At 29.8% G+C, this 10,478-nt stretch overlaps 2 protein-coding genes across 4 annotated transcripts; one reads left to right on the top strand and one right to left on the bottom strand.

Annotated features, from left to right (window-relative positions):
- Window positions 1–2,766: 2,766 nt before the first annotated feature.
- LOC118645963 lies at window positions 2,767–7,183 on the bottom strand. 3 transcript variants are annotated; one of them, XM_036288055.1, is made up of 3 exons: window positions 7,045–7,183; window positions 6,269–6,405; window positions 2,767–5,860 (listed from the first exon to the last, which is right to left on the bottom strand). In XM_036288055.1, the coding sequence occupies exons 2-3, from the start codon at window positions 6,393–6,395 to the stop codon at window positions 3,447–3,449; spliced, it is 2,541 nt and encodes an 846-aa protein (XP_036143948.1). In that variant the 5' UTR covers window positions 6,396–6,405; window positions 7,045–7,183; the 3' UTR covers window positions 2,767–3,446. The 3 variants fall into 3 exon arrangements, with proteins under 3 accessions (XP_036143948.1, XP_036143949.1, XP_036143947.1); XM_036288056.1 differs by lacking the exon at window positions 7,045–7,183 and adding an exon at window positions 6,495–6,634; XM_036288054.1 differs by lacking the exon at window positions 7,045–7,183 and having other exon boundaries at window positions 6,269–6,461.
- A 624-nt stretch (window positions 7,184–7,807) lies between these two features.
- On the top strand, window positions 7,808–10,142 carry LOC118645964. Its single transcript, XM_036288057.1, has 4 exons — window positions 7,808–8,009; window positions 8,793–8,908; window positions 8,989–9,126; window positions 9,808–10,142. The coding sequence occupies exons 1-4, from the start codon at window positions 7,844–7,846 to the stop codon at window positions 10,111–10,113; spliced, it is 726 nt and encodes a 241-aa protein (XP_036143950.1). The 5' UTR covers window positions 7,808–7,843; the 3' UTR covers window positions 10,114–10,142.
- The last annotated feature ends 336 nt before the right edge of the window (window positions 10,143–10,478 follow it).

The raw sequence follows: 10,478 nt of genomic DNA, 5'->3' as shown, positions 1-10,478 counted from the left end.
TATCTAATAAATGATAAAGATAAAACGATTAAAAAGCGCACTAATATATTTTTATAAGCACGTTCTGAATATGGGATAATATATATATGTAAATTTAGTGCTCATCTATAGATTTTTTTTTTTTTTTTAATAAAAAATATTAGTTATTGAGATTATAGTTTTTCAAAATATTGCACGTATGCTCTTTGACTTAAATTTTTCACATAAAATATTTTTTTCATGCATTACATTTTGTTTTCTCTGTGTGCACATTAAAAAATATGTGGCATTTATTTTTTACATTTTCAATTTCTTCTTTTTTAGCAAATTTATATAACATATACATTTAAATTTAACATATAAATTTAAAATGTAAACTCCCTGGTAAAAATTTCTATTAGAAACAGATAGAAACAGTTAGAAAAAGATAGAATTTCTAACAGTTTTTAACGGAATCCTATACGTTGTATCTGTAAGCTTAAAGAAAAGACTCAACTACTATCGGTTTCTATAAGCAACACTATCGCATTCGCAAATGCAGTCAGAAATTGCAACAGCGTGTAACTGTATGTATCAGTAATTTATCCATATATCCGCATTTATAAGTTTTTGCAGATATAAATTCTGTCCGTTTTTGTTTGCAACCTGTATGCATCAAATGCTGACGATATCTGTCTGCAATTACGGATGCTATATCCACCTGCCTCTGTTTGCAACGTCAACTTATAGGAATTTATTTGTAATTACGGATACAATGTTTATCCGTTTCTGTCCACATTCTGAACGCACCGAGTGTAGGCAGTATCTATCCGTAATTACGGATACTACATCCACCTGCCTCTGTTTGCAACGTCAACCTATAGGAATTTATTTGTAATTACGGATACAATGTTTATCCGCTTTTGTCCACATTCTGAACGCACCGAGTGTAGACAGTATCTATTCGTAATTACGAATGCTACATCCACCTGCCTCTGTTTGCAACGTCAACCTATAGGAATTTATTTGTAATTACGGATACAATGTTTATCCGTTTCTGTCCACATTCTGAACGCACCGAGTGTAGACAGTATCTATCCGTAATTATGGATGCTACATCCACCTGCCTCTGTTTGCAACGTCAACCTATAGGAATTTATTTGTAATTACGGATACAATGTTTATCCGCTTTTGTCCACATTCTGAACGCACCGAGTGTAGACAGTATCTATCCGTAATTACGGATGCTACATCCACCTGCCTCTGTTTGCAACGTCAACCTATAGGAATTTATTTGTAATTACGGATACAATGTTTATCCGTTTCTGTCCACATTCTGAACGCACCGAGTGTAGACAGTATCTATCTGTAATTACGGATGCTACATCCACCTGCCTCTGTTTGCAATGTCAACCTATAGGAATTTATTTGTAATTACGGATACAATGTTTATCCGTTTCTGTCCACATTCTGAACGCACCGAGTGTAGACAGTATCTATCCGTAATTACGGATGCTACATACACCTGCCTCTGTTTGCAACGTCAACCTATAGGAATTTATTTGTAATTACGGATACAATGTTTATCCGTTTCTGTCCACATTCTGAACGCACCGAGTGTAGACAGTATCTATCCGTAATTACGGATGCTACATACACCTGCCTCTGTTTGCAACGTCAACCTATAGGAATTTATTTGTAATTACGGATACAATGTTTATCCGTTTCTGTCCACATTCTGAACGCACCGAGTGTAGACAGTATCTATCCGTAATTACGGATGCTACATACACCTGCCTCTGTTTGCAACGTCAACCTATAGGAATTTATTTGTAATTACGGATACAATGTTTATCCGTTTCTGTCCACATTCTGAACGCACCGAGTGTAGACAGTATCTATCCGTAATTACGGATGCTACATACACCTGCCTCTGTTTGCAACGTCAACCTATAGGAATTTATTTGTAATTACGGATACAATGTTTATCCGTTTCTGTCCACATTCTGAACGCACCGAGTGTAGACAGTATCTATCCGTAATTACGGATGCTACATACACCTGCCTCTGTTTGCAACGTCAACCTATAGGAATTTATTTGTAATTACGGATACAATGTTTATCCGTTTCTGTCCACATTCTGAACGCACCGAGTGTAGACAGTATCTATCCGTAATTACGGATGCTACATACACCTGCCTCTGTTTGCAACGTCAACCTATAGGAATTTATTTGTAATTACAGATACAATGTTTATCCGTTTCTGTCCACATTCTGAACGCACCGAGTGTAGACAGTATCTATCCGTAATTACGGATGCTACATCCACCTGCCTCTGTTTGCAACGTCAACCTATAGGAATTTATTTGTAATTACAGATACAATGTTTATCCGTTTCTGTCCACATTCTGAACGCACCGAGTGTAGACAGTATCTATCCGTAATTACGGATGCTACATCCACCTGCCTCTGTTTGTAACGTCAACCTATAGGAATTTAGTTGTAATTACGGATATGATTTTGATCGGTTTCTATTCATATCGTGAACGCATATCCGTAATTACAAATAAATTGCTATATGTTGTCGTTGCAAACAGAGGCAGATGGATGTAGCATCGGTAATTACGGATAGATACTGTCTACACTCGGTGCGTTCAGAATGTGGACAGAAACGGACAAACATTGTAATTACAAATAAATTTCTATAGGTTCACGTTGCAAACAGAGGCAGATGGATCCAGGAGCGCAACCGCTCACTGAGCGGCTAAGTAGCAATTGAAGGTGCAGATTTGTTGGATCCAAAGGTAATTAAGATCTAATCATCTTCAATTGCTACTTAGCCGCTCAGTGAGCGGTTGTGCTACTGAATGCATCCACTTTCTTTTCTCATGTTATACATATATATGCATATTCGTATATACACATATAATGGAAAAGAAAGAATATAACTCACTTATTATACATTATTAACATTTATTGCTATGTATTATATACATATATACAAAGGGTTTTTGTACATAATAACAAATTTAAATATTATATGTGATATTAAATGAAATATTAATTTCTTACATTTAATTTATTTATGCCATACAGTCCATATTATACATTAGTTAATTAAATAATATATTTTATTACATAGTTATATATATTGGAATATGTAATATGCATATTCACACATACATGTTAGACGTACAAACTAAAAATTTCGTACACCAACATTATCATACTTTAATATCCATTTAATTTTTAAATTACAGTACAATGACTATAATGGGAGTTTTCCAGCAAGTGACACAAATTGACACAGCAGTATTTCTGTCTTTGTTTGATATTTAGTTTGAGACAAGGACAAAATTTCTGCTGTGTCAATTTGTGTCTCTGGAAAGCTCCCAATGTGTATTATTGCAATTAATAGATATTATTAAGATATAATAGTTATGATAGTGCGATTAACAGATATAATAATTATTAAGAATTATTAACATTTACATGTTAAATATATTAGGAATTCGACAAACATATGTAAAAGCAGTATGTTTGATTATTAACATTTTTGCTTTTATATTTGATACAGGAATTCTTATGTTGCGTTCCCCATAACTTATTACTTTATATATATGAGGCGTATGAAATGCATTTTCCGTATTTATTTTTTTAACATCAATGTAACACTGATCATTAATGTTAATAATTGCTATTATTTGAGCACTTTCATTATTAATTAATTGTACAATAGAATCATTGGTTTTTTTTTCTGGTCTATAACTAGTAGTGTGATACAATTCACCTTTATAAATGCATCGTTGATACATAAAGCCATTATCAATTGGTTGACCATTACCGAGCAAAACTGTTTCGTCAACAATTTTAACTGAAGCAGAATGCATACGATTCGCAAATAAATATTTGTAATATTGTCCGCAAATTTCAAAATTTTCATAAATACTATCTGCTTGCCACTTGAATAAATTCTTTTGCAGATATCTTGTGCAAATTTGATTGTCAACGCTCTTTGGTCCACTCACTTTTTGTTTAAGATCGTAATTAGTACTTTCAAATACGAAAGCAGAATTCGCCCATAATGGCCCAACCATTTTAATTGACTGCACAATATGCAATAGACTGTGAATATTAAATGTTACACATTTTTCTCCGTATAAAATCTGAAATTCTGCAACGAAGCGTAGTAAATCTATTTCGCATTTCCGCAGATCATTTTCACTAAGATTGTTCTGTAGCAGTAAAAATAAAGTACCTACTAGTAGCGCTAGATGTTCTAGAAGATTATCTCGTATTATACCACTTAAACAAGGAAGACAGTAAAATAATCCCCATGAAAGCCATTCGGAAGCTTTCCATTTGCATCTATCAGTCAAAGGTCTCGGTAATCGTTGTATTTTTTTTATCGGAGTTATGTTTGTTAATCGAGTGTTAACTTCTTTCCGTTGAATTGCAGTTAAATATATTGGAGAGTCTTTACAAGTAAAACTGTCTCCAATTTGTTTATACACTCCTAATAAAGTTCCATGCATAAATTCATAGGAAAATCCCCATACCGCATTGAATTGTGGTAATTGCAATAAAATGGCATTACCCTTCACACCTCTGACACATTTATTAAATTCTGTAGCTTCCCGAACATCAATCATGTGTGTTTCGTGAGTCCGAAGATTACTAGATTCGTTAAATAAATAGCGGACAGTTCCGTGCAAATATTTTCCGCGAGCATAACACCATGAACAACCATAATAGCCATTGTACTGTAATCTATTTTGAACAATAGGTCGTGCTACAGAATCGACAACACAGCACATTGGCAATAATTTAAATGTAATAAGACTTTGCTTATTTTGGATTGTAATACCTTTTTCAAACAATTGCATAGCTTGTTCAACGAACTGTTTTAGAAACATATTCATCATAGTTGGAGTTGGCTCTTTATCCCCTATCCATAAAGCACATAACAATACATGTTTGAATCGTAAAGATGGTGGCATTTCATTTAAAATTAACAGAAGCGGCCAACTACTTTTTTTTGAACTATTAAAAATAGGCATACCGTCTGTGTTAAAATTGTATGTAAGAAGATAATCCGATCCGCCTGAATATTTTGAAGACAAACTTTTATACAGCACACTATCCGATATATCATTTAATGTCACGTTACCATCTGCATTTCTCTTCTCAGCGCAATGGTGTATATATTCAATTACAGACTGTTGAATGAAAGAGTTACTTAATAGTTTTTTTAATTGAAATTGTAAATCAATATACACAAATTTATATTGAGATTGCATTGTCAATTTATGTTTTTGCTGGCATTCTTTGCAAGATACAAATTGATTTTTAAAATCTAATTTTGATATTGGTCCTAACAAAAGTGCTTTACATAAGTTACAAAAAAAGGTATAACTCAATACATTTTTTGGTGGATCGTATTTCTTCTTTAATGTATATTTACTCATAGACCAAGTTTTAAATTGCGGTCCAGCTAAACATTTTATTAAATCAACGATTGCTTTTCTTATTTCATATGATAAATTAAACCGGACACAAATTGCCGTAATCATTAACATAACATCCGAAATTGTTAGTGCAGATGTTTCGAACATAATTGAGTTATCATCATTATTTTCGTTATCTGGGAGCTCTTCGTGTTCCGAGTCATGTACTTCATTTGCATCATGCATGACACTATCTTCATCCGTATCATATTCGATATTCCCTTCATCTGTAAAACTGCCGTCACTATAAGTATCTTCGGTGAAACAATTTTCTTCGTCTGTATGATGCGTACTGTACGTGTCATCAAATGTATTCACAACGGAAATTGTTTCCAATAATGCGTTATCGTCACTAATGTCGGAGAAATCCTGTATTGAATGTTCGGTATTTTTATCTAAAACAAACATATTAATTTGATAAAAATATAATATACAAAATATTTTTTCAAGTTCTTATAATAAAATTTTTATACTATAGTAATAATAATATTTACAATAATACGTTATATATTCTTGAATAATTTTAAAACCATTAAAATAGCCTTCTAAAATATACATTAAAAATATTATTTATAGATTATTGAAGATATAAAAAATAAGGGTTTTAAACTATCAGAAAAATTTTAAAAATATGTTATGTAAATAAATTATTAAAAAATTAGTCAATTAATATAAATATAAAATGTATTTTATGTAAAGATTTATGTATGTTTGTATGTATTATGAACGTTTTATATATGTATTTTGTGTAAAAAATAATTTTTGTACATTTTATTTTTATTGTTATTAGCTGTCATACTTACAGAGATTTTTTGCAACATTCATTTCTGTTTTCATTTTCATCCAAGATTGATGAGTTTTTAAGCATGTCCAATCTTCTCGATATTGAGGATCCAACATAAGCTTGTATCTTTTCTTCATTGGATCCATATTCAGAGGTCTGTGGCAAAATACGATTTGTATCAACATTTTCGAAACGCTACATTCTCATTACTAATTTAATATACATAATTAATGTAAATTAATTACTTTTATAAATAAATGTATATAAACATTCAAACATAATATTTATAAAGGTCGATTCTACAATTGCGTAGTTGTAAACGTAACATTGCAAAAAACTGATCAATTACAAATAATTATTTCTTATAATCGAAGAATAATCGACTGTGATTAGTTGATTTTTTACAACTTTATGTTTACAACTATGTTTACATACCACACACACACACACACACACACACACACACACACACACACACACACACACACACACACACACACACACACACACACACGCACGCACGCACGCACGCACGCACGCACCTGTTGAAAAGATCAGATGGAAATCTAGATGGTTATCCACATGCATGTGCATGAATTCTCATAGATTTTAGATGGTTTTATATGGATCTCGTATGGATAACCATAAGAAATTTCCAAAACCATTCAAAATTTTTGGAAATCCACATACATATGAGCATCTGAATTTCCATCTGACTTTTCAACGGGGACACACATATACACATATATACACGCATATATATATGTGCATTTTATATATTTAAAATATACGTACCTTTTATATAAAGCACTTGTAACTATCAAATAAAGATTATTCTTCCTTTAAGAAATAACAATCATTTACTTTTAATAATCCGAAATAAAATTTGTCAGAAAAAAATTGAGGGTTATATGTACATACACTAATGAGTCCTGTAGCGCAATCGCTCAGTGAGCGCGCGGTTAAGTAGCAATGGAAGGTGATTTGTTGGATCCAAAGGTAGGACCCAATGAGCGATCGCCTTTCCGCTCATCTCTGTACGTTCATCGCGCTGGTGTGTAGCCAGCTAGATCTTCAATTATTATAGCTTAATCTCCTCTGGTTGCTATGTGATTAACTCTTCTTCAGTGTACATATAACCTTCAAGTATTTTGTGACAAAATTTTACATTATTAAAAGTAAATGATAGTGATATCGTAATCTTTACAACTGGCAAAGTACTGGCGAAACGCTAGGAAAGGCTGCAGGGCTGCAGTTTCCCTTATGAAAGTTTGTGGCGCCATTAAAAACTTAATATTTAAGTGCATTGTATTTCCGGACATCCGTCAAATCATGTAAGAATTCTTTATTTAGGAATTTTGTTAGGTAAAATGCTCGCAGAGATATATTCGTCTGCTGTAAATTAATATAAACCTTCTTTGTTGTTTGTATCTAGTTACGACGTTAAGCGTGGTGCATGCAAGCGCACGCACATGCAACTTCTTAAGTTCCACCTTCCACCTTCATTTATTTTGTTAAGTAAGCCAAAGTTGCATTTGTTATTCTGCAATAATTTATCACGTACAAATCGCATGAATATATCTTTAATCGCATAATGTTCGCATACGTAAAATTTAATACGGAATGTAAAAGACATGAAGACAAAGATATTGTTGATGTTACAAAAATTAAACATTTTAATTTAAATAAATGGAAAAATAAGTACCATAAAATAAAGTGCGGTACGAGTTTCTGCATGGGCCTCATTATATTTGTAGAAGGTAAGTTAAAACAAAAAAAAAATATTTTCCAATTCCATTTAATACATGATTTTTATTTACTCTTTAAATTATGATCAATGAAAAATCCGTGAAATTAATAAAAGAATGCACTGATTTTCAGTGGTATACTTACAATTTGTTAATCAGTGAAATAAATATATCTAATCTTTTATACTACACTAATTTTGAAGTGCTAATCACTAAAAAATAATGAATACTCATTAATTATCGTACTTATAAATATATTTTTGCAAATTAGTAATAATATGCTAATTGTTAATTTAAAGAGTATAAAATATTTGTCATCAACATTGAAGATATAGTTTAAAGATATTATCAGATTTTAGGATCAGAATATTATTAGAAGTTTTACAAATTTGTTAAACGTTTAAATACATTTTTTTAACAATTATAAATAAATTTAACGTTTAATGCTCCAATTTTATTACTTTTGAAAATCTTGTTTTGACTTTAAATAAATATCAACAATTTTTTTTTTAATATTTAGTTATTTATTGAAATTAATTTTTACATTGTTGTCAGTTCTGATTTTGTTTTTTTTTAAATGTTTTTATTGAAAAAAATATTTAAGACATTTAAGAAATATTTAAAACATTTCCCTATTTACTTTATAAACATTATTAAATAAAATATTAGATCTTATGCTGTATGATATAAATTATATTGGATATTTTGTTTTTTAGTTTTTTTGGGGAAATTTTATGTGTTATTGCTTGTCTATGTAACACTGAATTGTGTATTATGAATATATAAATATTTCAGATACTATTGATGAATTAAAGAAACTAATTGCTACGAAAAGAGTCACATTACCACCAAGAAATATAAGAGAATCAGCAACAGAAACTGATGCAGAAGATAATTTTACTGCAAAAAAGGTAAAGATTGTATGTAAATAATATTTTGTATATGTATTTTAATATAAGGATATAAAAATTTTGCTAACATGTATTTATAGAAAGAAAAATCGGAAGAAATAAGGGAAGTGTTAAAACAAAAAATTAATGATCTTGAAAAAATAACAATCAACGAAATTAATCAAGAAAATCGATCAATAGGAAATAAAAACAGAAAATCAAACCAACAATGCATTTCAGTAAGTATTTTTTTTTATTTATGCGTATAAAAATATTGGTAAAAGAACCAGAATTAAAATATTTGAAATTTTCATCAACATTATAAAATTTAAATTTTAAAGCTTTGATTAAAAAATGTTCAGTAACAATAAAAAAATATTACTTTTGTGCGATTGTGTGTTTAAAAATTATTCTTAATAATTTTTTAATTAAATAAGAAAAACTTATAGCAATTTTTGTCAAATTTGTCAAATATAAAATAATTACAAATTTTGATCAAACAATCAGAAATTTGTAGTAAAATAATTTTTGTTTAATCTCTTAATCATAAAACATTTAATATTTAAATAAGATACTATTATAATTCTAAGAAACAATTAGAGAATTAGTGCCAAGAAAGTTCAGTTTTTTAAATTTGTAACATAATGTCAGCATGAAAGAAAAAATTGAAAATATAACGTAAAAAATCAACTGTTTTTAAATTTATAATGTACTTTTAACATAAACAAAAAATTGAAAATAATATAACGTAAAAAATCAACTATTTAAAATAAAATTAACAAAAATATTAGATTATAAATTATTTAAATTTAAAATATAAAATAAAAACATTTTTTTAAATATAATTTTTGTTATATATTTTTAATATATTTATATGTGTATATATATAAATATTTGTACTTATATATCTTTTTTTGTAGAAGGATAAATCTGAAAAAAATGAAACAAAACGTACGACCGAATGTAACATTTTATTACATTATAATCTTGAAAAGGAAAACAAAACCTTGAAATTACAAATACTAGAAAAGAATAGTAAAATTGATGAACAGTCAACACAGATAAGAGAATTATCTACATTGAATATTGAACTTCAAAAAAATATTATTTCATATTTTGATGAATTTAAAGGTAAGCATGAAATTTCAGACATGTGTCGGGAGCGTCCCAGATATGCACAATATGAAACAAATACCACTCAGATTGCTGAGTTAGTGTTAAGATAAACTTATAAAATTTTATTGATGGTGTCTGTTTTACACTGTGCGCATCTAGGACTTATTTCAAATATTTTTATGATTTTTTTACTCATAAGAATAAAAATTCTTTGTGTGTAATTACAATACATTTGACAATATTAAAATGTTAGGTGTAAAAATATATTGTTTAAAAATATGAAAAATAAATGTGGTACCTTAAGCCTTCGGCACACGATACGATTTTTCATGCTAGATCGCATACGAGGTGTCTTACTACGTATCCTCATTGGCTTACGATTGGTGACATAATAATTTGAGCTAATCGGGACACGTATTAAGAGGATGCTAAACTGCCCATCAAACTTGATTGAGGTCGATAATGCAGAGTCATT

This window comes from Monomorium pharaonis, chromosome 6 (assembly GCF_013373865.1).
Source record: "Monomorium pharaonis isolate MP-MQ-018 chromosome 6, ASM1337386v2, whole genome shotgun sequence".
Lineage (NCBI taxonomy): Eukaryota > Metazoa > Arthropoda > Insecta > Hymenoptera > Formicidae > Monomorium > Monomorium pharaonis.
This window is presented reverse-complemented; position numbering and strand designations above follow the sequence as displayed.

Coding starts and splice junctions, on each gene's coding strand:
- LOC118645963 (XM_036288054.1), bottom strand. CDS start 6,434: ATGTTGATACAAATCGTATTTTGCCACAGACCTCTGAATATGGATCCA. Junction 5,861..6,268: donor GAATGTTGCAAAAAATCTCT/GTAAGTATGACA, acceptor TGTTTGTTTTAG/ATAAAAATACCGAACATTCA.
- LOC118645964 (XM_036288057.1), top strand. CDS start 7,844: ATGTTCGCATACGTAAAATTTAATACGGAATGTAAAAGACATGAAGAC. Junction 8,010..8,792: donor CCTCATTATATTTGTAGAAG/GTAAGTTAAAAC, acceptor TAAATATTTCAG/ATACTATTGATGAATTAAAG. Junction 8,909..8,988: donor ATAATTTTACTGCAAAAAAG/GTAAAGATTGTA, acceptor ATGTATTTATAG/AAAGAAAAATCGGAAGAAAT.